Source organism: Poecilia mexicana, unplaced genomic scaffold, assembly GCF_051168715.1.
Source record: "Poecilia mexicana isolate PSO_F unplaced genomic scaffold, ASM5116871v1 scaffold_18, whole genome shotgun sequence".
Taxonomy (NCBI): Eukaryota; Metazoa; Chordata; class Actinopteri; order Cyprinodontiformes; family Poeciliidae; genus Poecilia; species Poecilia mexicana.
Genome location: NW_028263387.1, coordinates 13,427,453 through 13,445,610, shown reverse-complemented (window position 1 = coordinate 13,445,610; position 18,158 = coordinate 13,427,453). Strand labels below are relative to the sequence as shown.

At 42.0% G+C, this 18,158-nt stretch overlaps 3 protein-coding genes across 6 annotated transcripts; 2 read left to right on the top strand and 1 right to left on the bottom strand.

Moving 5' to 3' along the window:
• Positions 1-90: 90 nt before the first annotated feature.
• gps2 (G protein pathway suppressor 2) lies at positions 91-5,881 on the top strand. Its single transcript, XM_014989309.2, has 11 exons — positions 91-761; positions 1,569-1,686; positions 1,993-2,102; positions 2,230-2,342; positions 2,417-2,496; positions 2,866-2,945; positions 3,115-3,286; positions 3,379-3,462; positions 3,601-3,677; positions 4,151-4,240; positions 4,336-5,881. Exons 2-11 carry the CDS (start codon positions 1,593-1,595, stop codon positions 4,426-4,428), a joined length of 993 nt encoding a protein of 330 aa, XP_014844795.2. The 5' UTR covers positions 91-761; positions 1,569-1,592; the 3' UTR covers positions 4,429-5,881.
• On the bottom strand, positions 5,882-14,821 carry LOC106919129 (eukaryotic translation initiation factor 5A-1). 3 transcript variants are annotated; one of them, XM_088015466.1, is made up of 6 exons: positions 14,694-14,821; positions 9,851-10,023; positions 8,159-8,263; positions 7,408-7,539; positions 7,244-7,316; positions 5,882-6,498 (listed from the first exon to the last, which is right to left on the bottom strand). In XM_088015466.1, exons 2-5 carry the CDS (start codon positions 10,016-10,018, stop codon positions 7,254-7,256), a joined length of 468 nt encoding a protein of 155 aa, XP_087871592.1. In that variant the 5' UTR covers positions 10,019-10,023; positions 14,694-14,821; the 3' UTR covers positions 5,882-6,498; positions 7,244-7,253. The 3 variants fall into 3 exon arrangements, with proteins under 3 accessions (XP_087871592.1, XP_087871591.1, XP_014844797.1); XM_088015465.1 differs by lacking the exon at positions 14,694-14,821 and adding an exon at positions 11,508-11,915 and having other exon boundaries at positions 9,851-10,020; XM_014989311.2 differs by lacking the exon at positions 14,694-14,821 and adding an exon at positions 11,508-11,908.
• Positions 14,822-14,886: 65 nt separating this feature from the next.
• On the top strand, positions 14,887-18,115 carry LOC106919128 (Y-box-binding protein 2-A). Of its 2 annotated transcripts, XM_014989310.2 has the most exons (9): positions 14,887-15,022; positions 15,727-15,790; positions 15,865-15,898; positions 15,968-16,057; positions 16,137-16,370; positions 16,457-16,548; positions 16,649-16,859; positions 16,937-17,068; positions 17,139-18,115. In XM_014989310.2, exons 1-9 carry the CDS (start codon positions 14,944-14,946, stop codon positions 17,175-17,177), a joined length of 975 nt encoding a protein of 324 aa, XP_014844796.2. In that variant the 5' UTR covers positions 14,887-14,943; the 3' UTR covers positions 17,178-18,115. The 2 variants fall into 2 exon arrangements, with proteins under 2 accessions (XP_014844796.2, XP_087871590.1); XM_088015464.1 differs by having other exon boundaries at positions 15,865-16,057.
• The last annotated feature ends 43 nt before the right edge of the window (positions 18,116-18,158 follow it).

The following is an 18,158-nucleotide window of genomic DNA, read 5'->3' as shown; positions in this document are numbered from 1 at the left end:
GTAATCATTTCCTGGGATAAATTCAATTTCAGATTCTTTGACGGTTTGTAATGATGATTGAATTGGACCCAAGCACTGACATGAAAATGTTGATCGCTTAATGAATAAAAAAAAAAAGAAAATACTTAGAAAAACTGGAATAAAATGACTGGAAACAGCGAAGTAAATATGAAAATGCAAAATGTGGCTTCTTTGACCTGTCGGGGAACAAGACAGCCAGCACAGCCTGATAATCATCCTCAGCTCCTTCCAATATCATAAGATTTGACTCGGGCAACTAAATTATCTCCTTAAATAATATGATTTGCTTGTCTGCAGTGTTCTCTGTGTGGACAAATTCTTCTGTCATGATGTATAATGGTTGAGTTGGACCCAAGTGCAGAATTAAAATGACAGCTGTTTGCTAATTGGAATAGAAATCTGATTTTAAAAATGACCTTTACATTTAAAAAATTATATTACATTTAAAAAGTTAAAAAAAATTCATGGAGCAATCCCCTATCACACCCACAAGCGAAAAAAAATGGGCTACGAGGTAGGCGGGGCACCGAGGAACCGGACCCTGCCTCTCTACACACGGAGACATGCTCTCTCCTGTCCAGTAGGTGGCGGTAATGCACCTGCTTATGCTGCTTACCAAACGTAAAAAAGAAGAAAAGAAGTAGAGTTTTATTTTTTTCCTCCTTGTCCGTTATCCGGAGTAAAACGCTGAAAACAGCTGAAATTTAGGTTCTCATTATACGCATTGCAAAACGACAAAAGTAAGTTTTTCTTCAGTTGTTTTAACACTGTGAGACCGAAGTCACATTAAAGACAGACACAACAAGATGGGCCACGTAGCTTGACAGCTAGCTAGCGATGTCAAAAACGTCACATCTTTAAAGAAAGAGTTTATGTATCAAACATACCTGTACTTATGTGATGGAAATAACATCAAGACGCATTGATATGAATTTTAAATTACCCTGCCTTTGTTCATTTTATGTAATTGATAACAGCTACAGGCGACGTTAGCTTAGCATGTAGCTCGTTGCCGCTTGCTAACTCGGTTTTCTTCAGCAGTTTAGACGCAGCTTTGTCAGTAATCATGCATTTAGGGTTTGACTACAAATGTGTGCTTGTCTAGCAACAATAAAAAGAGCATTGTTTCTGATTACCTATATATGTATGCAGGTATATACAGATAATTAGTGTAATTTACACTGACCCTAAGGCAGAACCGAATTGAACTCGTTTTTTTTTCCACCAAAACGGCCTTAATGAAGATGGGTAAGCAACAATAGGCTATGGAGACGCAGAAAGAGAGATTTTCCTCATATCTGCAGTTACAGTGATGCTGCCATGTCTCTTTGATCCGCAATGTATATATGTATAAATGTATATAATTAAGTCCTGAAGGCATTAAGGTCTATACCATGCAGGTAACCCAGGAATCCTCTGCTCTAAACCATATGAAATGTACAATTTCAATTCCTGTTTTATATCTTGCGATGCTCACAAATGAAAGCGCATCCTTTCATGCACTGAAGTATTCTCATGTCGTTTCTTGTGCATTTCAAACATATTAGCTGGCCCCTCCACTGCCTGTCACCATGCCCGCCCTGCTGGAGAGACCCAAGCTGTCCAATGCGATGGCCAGAGCCCTCCATAAGCATATAATGAGGGAGAGGGAGCGCAAGAGACAAGGTAAATACAAATTAAACTTGTTCCAACAGCCAGAAGAACTCTAAGTACTGTAATTTCAAGAATAAATTCACAGACCTCTGTTTTTTTGTCCAATAATTGTCTGAATTTGAAATTCAATTTAAGTTAAACTCTCTCTCTCACTCTTAATTTGCATAGTTATAATCTTCCACTTCCTGAATTTGACCCCTCAAACTGCAGCTCATCAGTTGCTTAGCATTTCTTTCTTATTTTATAAAAAAACATATCTGCTCCACCATTTCTGGTTCAGTCTGCGTGAGCATTTCTGCATGTTTTAACATTTTTTAGAGGAAGAGGAGGTGGACAAAATGATGGAGCAGAAGCTGAAGGAAGAGGAGGAGCGGAAGAGGACAAAAGAAATCGAGGAGAGGATGTCCTTAGAGGAAACCAAAGAACAGGTCTGTGTGTCCGCTATGTGTGTGTGTGTGTGTGTTTTTTTTTTGTTTGTTTTTGTTTTTTGTTTTAGTTGCATATTAAACCAGAACAGATCCTGTGAAATAAATCTTTTTGTTGCATTAACACCAGGTCATGAAGATGGAGGAGAAACTTCAGGGACTCCAAGAAGAGAAACATCAGCTTTTCCTGCAGCTTAAGAAAGTCCTCCACGAGGAGGAAAAGAGACGCAGGAAGGAGCAGAGGTACCGACCCGCCGGGATGCATTATTCTCCGTTTGAGGTCGCGTGTTTTACCTGCTTTCCTCTTCCCTCTTCAGCGATATCACAACCTTGACATCAGCCAGCTACCAGCCCAGTCTGTCCATGCACACAGGACAACATCTCCTCAGCATCCCAGGTGAGAAGACTAACCGACATCCGGGTTACTTTTAGCTAAAAGGTATCGATTCTTGGAGTGATATTGGAAGAGTGAGCACTCCTGGGAAGATTAATCACTCTTCCATGTTTTATTTGTAGGAAATTATCTTAGAAATGTCTTTGTTCCAATAATTTACAGACTCTTAGATTTCAGCGCCTGTTCTTGAATTTCTTTGGGTGACGACATGATTTGTTGCTCTTTGACACCTTTCGGCCTGCTTCTCGTTGTCAGACGGGTTCTGTTTTCGTGGCTTCTTGATTTTTTTTTGAGTCAGCTTGTAAAACTGACTAAAAATAAAAGCAGAGGAGATGCGTCTAACGCATCAGCTTTAATGTTTGGTCTGTCCAGGAAGTCCGGTGAGTCACAGTCAACCCGGCGCCCTGCTGGGAGAACGGAGCAAGCAGCTGTTCCCAGCCTCCGTCATCCCGGTAAGTACAGAACCGGAGAGGAGGCTGAAATAAAATCGCCCATCTGCCAGTTTGTGTTTAACAATAAAAACACCAGAACTACAGGGGAAAAAAAATAAATACAGGCTGAACTATACGGCCTAAAAGTCTAATGTTATTTTATTCAGTTTCCATCTCATTTTTGTGTCAGACCCGTCATTATCAGACGCCCGGGTTCAGCTCCAGCTCAGCAGAACACGGCCAGTTCAGCGGCAGCCAGGGAGTTCACGAGCCCTACGGCGTGGCCGCGTCCCAGCACCCCTCCACCTACGCCCCTGGACCCTCTGTACCCGTTAGCTTCGCCAGCAGCTCTCAGATCAGAGGTGAGGAACTTGATTTGCTTCGCTTTTTTTTTTTTTTTTTTTAAATGCGTGTTTGCATTGTTCCACTGATCTCCTAACATTTTGATCTCCAGGAGCGTCTGCTTTCCAAGCCATGCAGTACCTCCCTCACCAGCAGACGGGCTATCCTGTTCACAGCCACTTCCCCTCCCAGGCTGGTGAGTTCTGCTGACCTGAGAAACGAGCGGCCGCAGCCCAGATGAATAGCAGAAAAATCTCAACGCGACTTTATTTCTGACGGACTAAAGAAATCGATTTGACGCGTTAAAAGCCGCGACCTGTCACGTCTCTTGCAGGATTCATCTCTGGAGCTTCGATACCCCTGCAGAAGCAGCTGGAACACGCCAACCAGCAGTCGGGCTTCACAGATGCAGTGAGTCGAGCCTGTTCAGTTCATACAACAGATCTGATAATCACACCGAATATGTGTATTTACCAGACCACTTGTTTTTGTTTTTTGTTCTTACCTGATGAATGGTTTCAACTGTCGGTCGCCATCGCTGTGACTCGGATTTTTAAATCTAAAAATTCATATTCAGCTTGGATTTCTCTACTGATGGAAAATGCAACCCGGTCTGCTTACGGTTGAAGTTGTAGTCCGGTTTGACCTGCGGCGTCGGCACTCGTAGCTTATGGGTTACTATGGCAACGTGTCCCACGAACCCAGGCTTGTTTTCTGCAGCCACCCACCTTTTGTTTACGCTGGGTCCTCCAGGATAAAAATGTTTTGATCATTAGTGCTAAGCCCAGAAACATTGACCCTAACGTTAACGTTGCTTCTGTTGACCTTAACTTCCGTTTTACGTAAATCTGACTGTGGTTTTGTTCTGTTTCCTGTTCCGTCAGGGAGCTTTGAGGCCCATGCATCCCTCTGCCATGCATCCTTCTGCTTCAGGTCTGCTGCCCTCACCCATGGTCCAGATCCCCACAGCCAAGGTGAGGCTTCCCCACCACCCGGCTCCCTCCTTTGTCGCCTCTCATATTTTGTAATTTAAACAGCTTTTTGTGATATTTTGTGTTTGCGTCTTCAGGCTTCGTTTCAGAGCTCCCCACAGGGGGCCCCCCGTCACAGCTTCCTCGCCCACAGCCAGAGTGGGCAGAGGTTCTACCACCACAGCAAGTAAAGCCCGGCCGCCTTCATCTTTCTTCTTCTTCTGCTGCAGCTTCACCACTATGAGGAGGAACCCGTGGTGGATCACTCTGGATTTATATCACTCTGGATTTAAAATAAAAACATAGATTGATTTGTGCCATAATGACTATAATTTTCACAATGTAGTTATTTTGACTTTTAATAAGCTAACAAGAAAAGCTACGATTCACGTGATTCCGTTGTTTTTCCTTGCTTTCGTTTTTTTCCACAACTTTTAATGAATAACATTTGTAGATATTCATTAAAAGTTATGCTGCTAGAGCCTTGTGGCCAGCAGGGGGCGCACAAGAGCATTCGAGTCAAAATTATGACGGAACTTGATGTCTGTTAAGTCTAGAAAGGATGGGCATACTTTTAAATTTACTCAGATACCAAATTACCGATTTTAACAACTTTCTACGTTGAACCTCCAATCTTGTGGAATGTTTTAATTTTTCCAACTTACAATTTGACAATTTCATAAAGAAACCACCATAAACCAGCAACAAAAAGACGAGGAATTTGTGAATTAGTTCTGATGAAACTGGAAATTTAAAGGTGTTTAAAAGGTTATAAGAAATTAATATTACCTGCAACATACAATTCTTATGACATCTTTAGTTGTAAGCCTTTTGTGTAAATCCAGGTTATTTGGACTCAGGTGCTAAAGCTAACGGCTAGTTAGCTTTAGCAAGACAAAGACCAGCTTTGACTTTTACTGCCTTCAACATCTTCGGTCTCAAAAACATCAGAAGATTATGGGAAGAGTTTTCTGTTAAACTTTAAGTCATTGTCAATTTTTGATTAAATTATTACAAAAAAGTAAATATCAGCACATTAGAAACGAAGGTTGGAGACTGCGCGCCACCGAAGACCTTCCTGTATGAAACAAAAAACACGTAAAGCATTTTCAATCAGAGCAAATATTAGGATGGAAGAAAAAAATCCCAATATTATGTTTAAATGGACATGTTGAATTTATTTTTTTTAACACATTTATATCAGCTACTCCAACCAGGAACGCGTCAGATGTTTCAGGAAGATCACTGGTGGTGCACCGCCTCCCGCCTGCGTTTCTATGTGAAACGAGCAGAACCTCGTTCCACAATAAATCCTCAGTTCTCCTCTCAGAAGTGGTTCTGCTGGTTCCTTCTGCGAAACGGACCTCCAGACGTGGCCCGGCTCAGTTGAAAGGAAACTTATTTTGAAACCGGTCTGAAACCATTTCATGGTCTTAAACGTGCGTCAAACTGTTATTTTTCTATTAAGCCGACCTGTTTTCTTTACTCACAGGTGGTTAGATTCACTCTGGTGATCCCCTCTCAGGCTCGTGAACTTTGTGTTAATACTTTGGAGCGTTGCTGTTTGTTTTGTCGTCCTGTGCGGCATTAACTGGCTTAAAGCATTCGTTTAAAACTGGCTAAATAAACAATAAGTCACACTCATCAGTTTGCATCATCTTTATTACGTTTAGCTTTGTTTGTTTGTTTTTTGTATGTGTGTGTTGGCCTTGCGGAGATTCTGCACGGTTCGGCTGTACGAATACAAGAGACGGAACCAAACTTGCCAAAGATTGTCCACAGATCCTGGATCAGGACCTGGGAACGCAATAAATAACATTTGTTTGTCTTCAGAGAGCCGTGAAGGTTTCCGCACAACATCTCCTCAATAAATAACTTTGAACACCGGCAGAATACACTCATCATCTCTCTGAAATCGTTTTCGGTTTCGCTGTAGATCTGGAGGTGAAGCCCTTGATTCAGCAGAGGTTTGTCAAAACAGAAGAGTGATTACAGCTCGTCCCTGAAGGTGGCGCCGCTACACAACATTTGTGGATCCACTCTGGGACTCCCGTCTGTGCATGTACATCAATAATGTTTTTTTTTTAATTATTTATATATATTTTTTTGTTGTTGTTTCCAGACATTTATTCAAGTCGTCTAGTTGAACCCAAAGAAGAGGCGGAAAGAAAGAAAGAGACAGACAGAGAAGGGAGGGAGACTAGCTTGGACGATGCATTAGCCTCTCCTTTTCCTCCAGGTCCAGTGCATCTCGTTTGTATCTGAAACGGATTTAAGCAGAGGAATGTTTTGATCAGTTATTCTGAGTAGCTTGGTTGCTCAATGCTTTTCTTACTCCGAGTGATTTCTTGGGATGGCTGCTTTTTACATTTACTTGAGTGAAGACGTGTATCACTACTTTGACTTTCTCGATACTCTGCCCAATGTGAGTAACTTCACCCGATGAAGAAGGAGGAGCTGGTTTTAACCAAAAATTCACCACACACACACACACACACACGCACACACACACACACGCACACGCACACCTGCAGCTTTTGTTGAAGTTCAATATGTTTCATATCAAAGGAAACTGATTTGGAAACATTTTTCTTTTGCCTAATTTTGTTATTTTGTAATTATGTACATGAATTATTTTCAAAAGCAAAAATGTTTTTTTGTACGTCTAATTATGTAATTTTTAAATGTCAAATGATTGATGTTTTGATCAGTTAACCTTTTTAACCAAACACCTTTTTTACTTTATCTTGAATAATTTCTTGGTTGTCTACTTTTTACTTTTACTTAAGCAAAAATATGTAGACGTAGTGCTACTCTTTGACTACAATCTTTTGGGTATTCCACGCCCCTCTTATTAAATATGCATAAACATCAGCAGTTTAAAGCAGCAGGTTTTAGAAAAACATTTTTACCTAAACTACAACACATGCTGGCGTCTGGTGACAAACGCATAAAACATTTTACAGATCAAACTTTCTCAGGCCGCGTTGGGTCAGTTGCGTTTACCTGCTGTGGCTTATTTCCCCAAGGCTTTTATACCGACTGCAGCTTCCTCGTCCATTGCATTTAGAACAGTGATCTGGAAAAGAGAGGGGAGGGGATTGGGAACGTTTCTTTGGAGGAAAGGCTGCAGCGGGAAAAAGAGCGCGCGCCGAGGCGATGCTACCGACCAGGATCTCCTCTCCGGCTTCGTGCCTGCTCTCGATCTCCTTTCCCAGGTCTCCCTCGGGAAGCTTCAGGTCCTCTCTCACCTCTCCGCTGTCCTGGAGCAGGGAGAGGTAGCCGTCCTGGATCCCAATCAGCTGTGAAAGAGGAACACGAACTTGTGATCTTTTTCTTGTGTCCGTCGTGTTAACCACACACAGGAAGCGGCTCCACTAGAGCATGCGAAAGGGTCAAAAGGTGACAACGTACCTAAAAATGCTCTCATGACCCGAGTTACATGCATCTCCAGCGCTGGGACTGCGTGGTTTCACTTTAGCAGGAAACTCAACACCTGCTGCTTACAGTTTGGCAAGCTGTGTGGATTCCCCATCCAGCATCACGTTTTAGCCCCGTCTGTCCTGCACCCACTAACCTTTATGTTCGAATGTTTAGTTTTATAAATTTCCAACTGCATCCACTAGGGTACGAAGATACAACAGCATAAAAATGGGGCATCTAATGATTTACTTTTGATATTACCCCCCTTCTTTAAGTCAAACAAAGTTGGTATTAAACATTCATTTTCTTTATTTTAACGATATTTATAGATGTTTCTCAAAGTTCGACCAGCCAGTCCACATTCACAAAATCAAACACAACATGGCGTCAGTGAACTGGGTCGCCTTTGTGTTGGTTTATGCAGAACAAAAGTTCTCATTGGTGCTGTTATAATGTTTAAGTCTTAAAAGAAAAAGAAGCTTTCAGAGGTCGACTCACCTGGTAATCCATTCGTTTGATGTTGGGGACGTCCATGTTGTGGGTGGAAGGACAAATGTCTTCATACTTCTTGCCGGAGAAGATGTCGATGCCAACCAGGTGAACCTGCGCAGGCACAGAAGACACACAGAAACATTTATACAGATGTCTGCAAAACACTCAGCTGTTTAGAGGGTGAGCTGACTTCTCTGATTTAAGTCAGGATTTTGTCTTATATCATGTTAAAGCTAAAAAAAAAATTTGTTGGAATGATAACAGTATTTATAACAAAAATGCTTGGAGTGTTGCTTTGTTTCATTCACGAATGTTTGAGAAGTCCTTGAATCTCCCGTGGCAACCGTTTGGGGGTGACTACACACTTGCTCTCACAAAGCGCCGCCTGTTTCCACAAAACTCCTCTTTAGATCCTCACAGAGCTCCTCTCTGCCTCACTCAGCTCCTTCAGACTAGCGGCAGCAGCAATTAGCAAACACCTGGTGGAACTGTGAGTCTGCCGAGCTAATGACCTGATTAATGACCTGATTAAAAGCATAATGAGAAGCTTTGTTGTGATGTCTTGCTAATGGCGGCATGTCAGAGAGAGTAGGAGCTTCTTAAAGCCCAATTTTAAGGTGTCAAATTGCAAAGTCAAGTGTTTTTTTTAAGTCATGTTTGATACATGCAGAATTTTTTTACAGCACAGTTTGTTTATTGTGCTATAATAATCCTGGACAATACATAACACCGCCCCTTTAAAACACCTCTGATCTGAAACACTCAGGTTTTATAGGGGACTGACTGCTCATCAGTATTAATGAGAGAGGATTTAGAGATGGATCACCACCTGACAGGTCCACGATGCATAACCGTTTGCTCTAAAGTGGATCTGAAACTTTTCGTATTGATAAAACAAAATGCTGTTGTGATCAGATCAATCAACACTTTTTTCACCTTTGTTGAGAAATGCCTCATTAATATCCTGTCCAGGTTTGTTTTACGTCTGTAAAATAAATTCTCCCACAAGTTATCGGGAGGTTTTAACTGAACTGTAGAAGAAGAGATTCTTTATCTTTGAACTCCTTATTCCACACACATAAGGAGAACAGAGCAGATTGATGTCACGTGCAAAACTCCCAACAAAACTCCTGCAGCTCCTTCGGTGTTGCTTTTAGCTTCTTGTCAGACACGTTTCTGTCAGAAATATGAGGTTTCTGTCATGTTTTCATACAAGTTTTTATACAAATGATCAGTGACCGTCGTGAGTGTGCCCCAGCTGATTTATGTCCTGCAGTAGACTTTTTTTTTTTCCTACTCTTCTTCCCGACTCATACTTTGGTGCAATACGTTCATTTTTATCCTTTGAAGTCGTTCTGCTTTGGCCAAGCGAAATGAAGGGTTATCTAAAGTATCTACAGTTAATCAGATTCACTCTTCGTGGAAGACCGAATGCAGAAATTAAATCAAAAGCTGATTCAGTTACGTCCTAGTTTAAGTGTCTGCGTATTTATGTAGCTATTTCTTCTTTATCTGGCAGATTTGTTCATTTTTCAATTGTACTGTACAATACAAATGCATGAAAAACACGTTAAAACGGTTCATCGGAGAACTGCATAACAGCCGAAACACTGAGTGCCATTAAATCTAGACTAAACCCCCACCTGTATACAGTTGCCAATTTATCTGATCCTGCATTTTTGTTTGTTTGTTTGTTACCTTGGCGTGACCGTGCTTGCCGGTTTTGGAGGTGGACATCTCGACGATCTTGCAGGGTCGACCTTTGAGCACCACGAAGCCGTTTTTGCGCAGCGCGGAGCACTGCATGGGGAAGGTGGCAGATGCCCCGGCATCACCGGTCTGGAAGTCCAGCTCTGCATCCGCCATGGCTGCTGCACAGGCAAACACACACACACACACACACAGGACACACACACTCATCAAAAACAAGCCGTTTTTTTTTATGAATCTCAGTGGTTAAACTGTTTTTTTCTCTCTCTCTCTTTTCTTTTGCTATCTTTAAGATGCTGTAAAATGAAATGCTGGTTTTAAATTGAAAACCTTTAATATTAAAACTGGAAAAAAAAAAAAAAAACCACCCTCGTTCACAGCACACTTACTAAATCTCTATCTTGCAGCAGCAGCTTCTCCCACTGCATGTTGAAGGTTCACATGCAAACGTCTCACTGAAGGATCCGTTTCACACCTTTTAAATGCACATTTAGTCATTTTTATACAAAACAACCAACAAGTGAGGGGAATTATTGCAGCATAGCAAAGATTAGTACTTTCACCTGAACACACTTTTAAATTGGGTGATTTTACTCACTTCACTGTAAGTCGAGTTACATCGGTTAGTTGTTGTCCATGTAATTTACAGGTAATGGACTGCAGTAAATGTTCAACAATTGTTGAAATAATTCAGTTTTGATGTGCCTTCAATACACTTGGTGACACTTAAATGCTCAGTAGCGGCGTGTTATAAAGGTGTGGAGGCAGTAATGCAGGTTCAGTCCCGTAGCAATGACTAAAGTTGTTTCAAGGCTAAAACTTTTACAACAAAACCTGAGACATTAGTAATACATTTATGGGGCTTTTTTTTTCTCAGCTGGATATACAATGTGCTCTCTGGACTCTGTGTTTACAGTGACTGTTGATAGTGTTTTGGATCACAGTGTCATGTGGATGAGAATCTGAATCACTTCTGGATATTTGTCGTTAGTTTCCTTTTTTTTTCCTTTCACCTCATTGGCTGTTCCAGTCCTCTCTGTAAATGGTATAAAAACACTGGTAGTGTGTTACATATTTAGATTTTTTTTTTAAGTTGTGTAAATTACAGTGATCCTATTAAACCATTTACAATGTCCTGGACCAGCCGTGGTTGTGTTTCTCAATATTTCTGCTCTCGATATGTTTCTTAAAGTAAAAATCCGTAAGCATTGCCTCATAGATCCGCGCTGAGTCTCTCTCCTCTGACTGCGGCCCTCAGCGGACCGGCATGCCGCCTGCCTGCACCCAGGCTGAGGCCCTCCTGGTCGCCACAGCCAGCCTTTAGGAGCTAAAGTGGCAGCTATGTTATTGCTCCCCCCCCACTCTCCCCCCATCCTCCCAGTAACACTCACAGGAACCAGCAAACAGCTGAACACTAATGTAACTGCGGCTTCCGGCAGGCAGCGCCTTGCAGACCCGAGACCAGCTGCTCTCCCCCCGCTGGATGGACCAAAAATGTTGGCTGTATTTATTTATCTTTAAATCCAATAACAAATCACCTAAAGGAGAGACGCACTAAGAGCGCCTGTCTGCAGCCTGTCTTGTGCGGAGGAAACCTCCTGCCCAGGCGCAAACACGCCCCTCTTATTGGACGAGGAGAACTTACTCCGCTGATAATGGCTCTGCTCCTCCGCTGTGGTCACTGTCCGGCCCGGCCTCTGCTCCTCCAAAACGATGTCGCTCCCACCTTTTTTTTTTTTTTTTTTAAATTATTATCAGTTAGTCGTTAGCTGATGTTTTTATTATTTCTCTGACTCATTCCTTCCCCTTCAGTGTTGTCCAGACTGCTGTTTGCCTCCAGCAGAGGAAGGCGACCACTCCAAGCAGCCGCCGGGCCGAAACGCATCCAAAGCCCGCTTGTTTGTACGATGTGCAGCCTCTCTCTCTCTCTCCCTCTGTCTGCTGCTGTCATCCAGCTCCCCAGCACCGCTTGGACATAATAAACATATAAACATCGACAGAAACCACTTCCTGTTGGCTCTACCACAACAAAACACTCACAAAACTCACAGTACACTGCTTTTCTTTGACTTGGCTATATCGTCTTTATTGAGATATAATAAGGAATATATGTGAGAAATATTTATTTTATTTTGCGTCATGGTTCTACATATCAAGTCGTTGATATGTAGAACTATATAACTCCAGTGACTTTTTGGACTTACAATGGCTCTCAATATATCTAAAAATGATAACTAATGTTTTTATAATACGGAATAAACATACAGATTTTTTTTTTTTTTTTACAACAGAATTACATTAAAAAATACCCTTGATATTTGCAGATCTGTTTTTCCTGTCGATTGCTTGGAAACTTTGTTGTATCATTTTCCACAAACTATGTCTCAAAGAAGAAATTTTATCCATCCGCTTTTTGCAAGAGTTCTATTTGCTTTATGGAAATAACAGGAATAAAATGGTGGCTCTGAAAAAACAACAACAAATTTCCGAGAAGAGAAATTTATTAAAAGTCATAAGTTGTCATTTTTATCAAAAAATTATGTAACATATTCAAATCTAAGCTATAGCCTTATGCGGCTGGATTTAAATGAATCTTTGGATTGTAAATAATGTTGCAGACTCCTGAATCATTAAATTGTTTAAAAAAAAAAAAAAAACATTTGACACAGTATAAATCACCTTATGTCTAATTACTTCCACCAAGACTTTTCAATACGCTTTCTCCACAACTTTAGATCTGGTCAAGTTTGACTTACATTTACCTCTTTAAAGAAACTCAGCATCTAATTTATCTTTTGGATAAATGTTTTTTTTTTCTTGTTGCTCTACATCAACACTGTCTACATGTTAATTTACTAGGAAATATGGACCAAATTTAGGTCGAATTTGACGCACATTGATATCAGAAAACCAGCTTTTTTAATGATCATAACAGTATTGTCACGAAGTATTGCCTCACTCGTGTTCCTACTTTTAATACAAAGCTTAATCGTCACTGTATCTCTGTGCTTAATTCCCCGCTCTCCTACCTCCCCGCTGAAGGACTTTTATTTTGAAGAGCTGCCGCTCTTCCTGTTAGCTGCTGGCTAACTGGCAGTAGCTTGACGTCTCCGTCATGCAGATGCCCGTTAAAGAAACCTCAACAAGCTGATGTGTATCGCACATGGACCATTCATGTTTTCTCTTCCTGGACTCTTACTGTGTGATAGATGCTACACTCTGTGCGTTTACAAAGTCAGCAAAGTATTTGACACATATTGTTTGACGCTGTGAATCTAAATTACAAATGGCGCCCTCTACTTCTGTTCTGATTTTACAATTTCTCTGCGGATTCAAGCTAAAAGGTGTAAGTCTGTTGCGCACCTTATTAAAATGACACATTATTGATCAGGATGCAGTTGGAGATTTTACAAGCTCAACGTGTGTTTTCATACACTCTCCTGCATCTTAAGGAGTCGACTCTCATCCCCACAGTCTTTCCTGCTTTATTTTATTGTATTCCCTCTCCCACCAGGAATCTCAATCTATATTTGTAACTATTTTCTTGCTCTGGACTCATGGCCACAAGTGTGCAGCAAATGGTGCTGCTGAACTTGGCTCTTCTCAGAGGGGCTGAGTTAAATTTAGAGGTTTGAAACTGGAGTGCAGTGACCTATGCAGGCTGCACTTAAAGGCAAAATGTGAATTAAGCTACTGCTGTTCTATAAAGGCAACTTTTAATGACAGATCGCAGAGATTAAAAAGAAATGTGGCTTTTTTTTTTAAAGCATCTAACAATAAAATCTAATTGAAACTTTGACAGTCGACTTTTCTGAGTGATATCAGCATGGCTATGTTAGCAGGCACTTTTGAGGTTTAGGGGGAAGCTGGAGAAAACAGATTAAAAACAAAGCATGCACCTGGACATCATGCAAACTCCATACAGAAAGTGACTCAAGGATGCTGAACACCAACACCCTGTGCCACAAATAAACAATTGAATGGATGATTAAAACTTTAGTTTTATATAAATCTCAAAAATAGCCTACAGAGAGTAGACTTTGATGTTTGTAACACCAAAAACACAATCAGGAAACACTATAAGCAGGGAAGTCCTAATCAATTCACCTTAAATCAATTCAGTTCGTTTACACCGAGTTAATTTTCTCTCCATTTGATTTAGTTCTGTTAAATTCAGTTCAGATCATTTCAGCTTAATCCAACTTCACTTCCCTTCGATTAGGTTCAATTCAACTCTGGTTCATTCAGTTCAATTCCAGTTCACTTCAATTAATTCAGTTTTGTTTAGTTCAGTTGTTTCTGGACCACCTCCATCAGTTTAGCTAATCAAGGTTTAATCAATTTAATCTCAATTCAATCTGAATTTAATTTCCACATAGTTAATTTCCCGTTCTTTTTCAGCTCGGTTTAATTAAGTAATTCAGCTTCATCAAGTTCAGTTTATTTTAGTTTAGTTCATTTTCAGTTATATTTTTTCATTCCCTGTAAGTTTAGGTCAACAAAGTTTAATTGAGTTAGATTTGGTTTAATTTAGGTAATTTCGATTCACATCAAAGGTATCGGGGTAATTTCTGTAAAATCACATGACAGTTTTAACATATTTTCAAATGTGTGTTTTTTTTTTTTTCAAGCAGTTAAACTAAATCCAGTTGTAAAACAATTTAAAACAGGAGATTATAATCCGGTGGCTCGTTACAGGCTGTCTTGAACACCGGATTGAAATTTAACAGCATTTTCCATTTAAAGTCTGCATAAAAACGTGCCATAAACTCGATTTAGATCAAACTTTCTTCCACTTCCGGTGGCAGAAATCATCTCCTCTCACTCTTACCTGTTCCCCACCTGCCACTGTTTCCCGTCCAATTTGCCGACTTCTCGCAGCCAATCGGTTTCCAGCTCGTGCCCGCGTGAAACCAATGAGGGCGCGGCTTCCGTCCGGCAGCGCGACGTGACGTCGAGATAAAACCTTAACCGAGGCGGGCAGAAAAGTTTCAAGAAGAGTAGGGGAGTAACAGGGAAGGGGCGAGAGCAGCGGAACCAGCAGGAGCGACAGTCCCCAAACTAGAGCAGCAGGAGCGAGGATGAGCGACGCCGAGGCGCCGAGCGCTCCACCACCAGCCCCGGTGGGAGACGAGCCTCAGCCGGAGAGGAAGGTTATAGGTGGGTGCAGAGAGTGTGGAAGAGCCGCAAACCAGTCTGGTTAGTTGTTTTAGGGCGCATTGCTTGCGTGAAGTCCCATTCTTAACACTTGTGCACTTTCATAGTCTTGAGCTATGTTGCGATCCTTTGACGTCTGAAAGTTGTGAGGATGGTTGGGCAATCCCATTTACAAGCACTGTAAACAAATAATTATGGCTTCATTTACAGGGCGACACGTGTTGGTACTTATAAACACCTAATCTCCATATTGTAGAAAGAATTCAATTGATACATGTTTATTGCATTGAGTGCGCCTCATTTTGTGGCAAATGAGAAAGTTGTATTGGTCTCCTGACATTGTAAGCACACGACCCAGATATGGTGAAGTCCTCACAGCTGCTAATCATTTGCCTAAGCAACACATGGACCAATTAAACGATATCAGGTGGACTCCAGCAGAAACTGCTTCCTGACAAAAGCTCAAATCATTGTTTGATGAATCATGTCTCTTGCCTTTTGCCTCCTGAAGGTGTTAAACAGGTTGTATCGTTGCTCCACTTCCCTCCCTCGTGACCCAGATCAGACCTGGTTTCAAAGTCTGACTGTTAATGATTGATGATGAGGGCAAGATAACAGCATGGTTTCTGTAAAATGGCCTGTATACCCATGTCTTATGTAAAAAGGAGGGGGGAAAAAAAACAAATTTGTTAAATCTTCTGTTACAGCCACGGCAGTTCAAGGCACAGTGAAATGGTTCAATGTCCGTAACGGCTATGGCTTCATTAACAGGTACCACTTTATACAATGCGTTAGTATAAGAATCCCCCAATCTGGTGCAACTGCTAAACTATCATTTCTTGCAGAAATGACACTAAAGAAGACGTCTTTGTTCATCAGGTAGGATTAAGTTTTGGTTCTTCATCCTGCTTTGATTGTACCATTCCTTTGACTGATTTCTTCCTCCAGACTGCCATCAAGAAGAACAATCCTAGAAAATTTCTCCGAAGTGTTGGAGACGGGGAAGTCGTAGAGTTTGATGTAATTGAAGCAACTAAGGTGAGAACGAAGGAGTGTTTGGGTTCTTCTGGCATTGAAAGCTCTAGCCTGTTCAAGAACTGGTGCGTTGTCCCAACAGGGCTCGGAAGCGGCCAACGTTACGGGTCCGGGTGGCATTCCGGTTAAAGGCAGCCGATATGCTCCCAACAAACGGCGTTTCCGTCGGCGGTTCTTCCCCCGCAACCCTCGTCCTGCAGACCAGAGTACACCAGCCGATGGCCCAGCTCCTGCACCAGAGGGGGAGCAAACGGAGGAGATGAGGCCTCCACCCCGGAGACGTAGGCCACGCAGGCCGCGACTTAGTACCCAAAATGTATGGTAAAGCAGAATGAACATTTAGGGTTTTTTTTTTTTCTTTTGTTTTACTTTGGCGTTAATTAAATTTTGCTGGAATAACAGGGGGAGGTTGGAGAGGAAAAAGATGGAGCTGCTGAAGGTGATCAGACACAGCAAATGCCACAAAGGCGCAGATTCTACCGTCCCTACCGCAGGTAACCCTGAAGTCGTACCTGAATGTGACGATGTCCATACCAGTTTTTTTTTTTTTTTTTTGTTTGTTTTGTTTTAAACTCTCTTTCCCCATCAACCTAGACCCTTCCGCCCTCGCCCACCTGCGGATCAGTCTGCAGCTGACCAGAAACCTCCAGCTTCAGAGGAAGGCAAGGAACAGCAGGCAGAGGTAAAACAGGTGGAGTCTCCTGAGAGTGTCCAGACCAACGGCGAGACGGCGACAGAAGGCCAGAAACCACGCCGGCCGTCCAGACGGCGCAGGCAGAGGAACTCTGAATCCTCAACGTCAAAAGCAAGTTTTTTTTTTAAACAAAAATCCTCTGAATAAGTACTTCTGTTAAATGTATTTGTTTTTTGTCTTGCATGAAGAATGAGACAGAGAAGTCTGGCTCGGAGCCTGGGTCCCCCCCTCAGAGCACAAATCCAACAGGGGACAAATCTACACCCAAATCGTCAAAGTCGTCTCCGAAAACCTCTCCTAAAATGCCAAAATCTCCAGAGGTAAAGCGTTGAGCATAATAAAGTGTTCTTGCATGTTTCCTGTGACGCATTGTAATTTGTTTGCCCTCAGGCGGAGGTCGCCCCAGAGGTTGAAGCCCAAACGGAGTGATTGCACCCAGGCTTGTCTCAGACCCTCAGCCCCCAGGGGGAAGACGGGACCTGATGCCAAAGAACGCTGAGTGACTCTGGATTCGGACAGTTCGAGATTGTGCTGCTCGTGCATCACGGGACAAACGGGTGGTCTCTTGACGGACGTGGACTGGTTTAAAGTGGAATGCTGGCATTAAAGGGATAAAAGCAATTTTTATGGAGTCTTTAAGGACATTTTTTAAGTTTAGTCTTTAGTTGAAACAAAAAGCATTTTTTTTTTTCTTTTTCTCAAACCAGGATTAAAGACCAGCCTAATCCTCGTTCAGGATTAGAGGCATATGACGTTTGGTTCTTCACCGTTTGAAATCCCTGTGCCTCCTTTGCGTTTTTCTTGTAGGTCCTGAATTTGAGAACTGGACCTCTTTCACAACATGCACTGCTCTCCCCTTCCCTCACACTCTCCCTCTCTCTCTCAACTTGTTTACAGCAACTGGTTAGCGAGGAGTCAGCAGGTTAGAAAAGGTGATACCGATGGGTGTGTGATTGAAAAGTTAAAAACCTTTAAGCCGGGGGGAAGGGGGGGAAGGACAACCTGCTTGGTGGCTCCGTCATTCCAACCCCTCTTAGAAGAACATTTTCTTTAACTCACCAGATAAGGGTAGATCAGGTATTCAGAGGAACCAGCCTTGTTTTTTATTTGGCTTTTTAATTTGATTTGAGGGGAAACCCCAAGCAGGTGTGCAGCTGGTGGTTTGCATTGGGAGTCGGTTTAGTTCTGGTACCACCTGACTTGGTTGAAGCGTTGTGCTCCTTTCATCTCTGGCTTTGGATGGACTGATGGGGAAGGGGGGAGAAAAAAAACTTTATTTCTCGAGTTTTAGGTTTCCTTTTTGTTGGAGGGGATTATGTGCAATGTCGGTGCTTGGAATGCCAACTAATAAAACATGTTTGCAAATATCATGACTTTGGTTTAGTTTTGTCTGACTAGGATGGAATAATA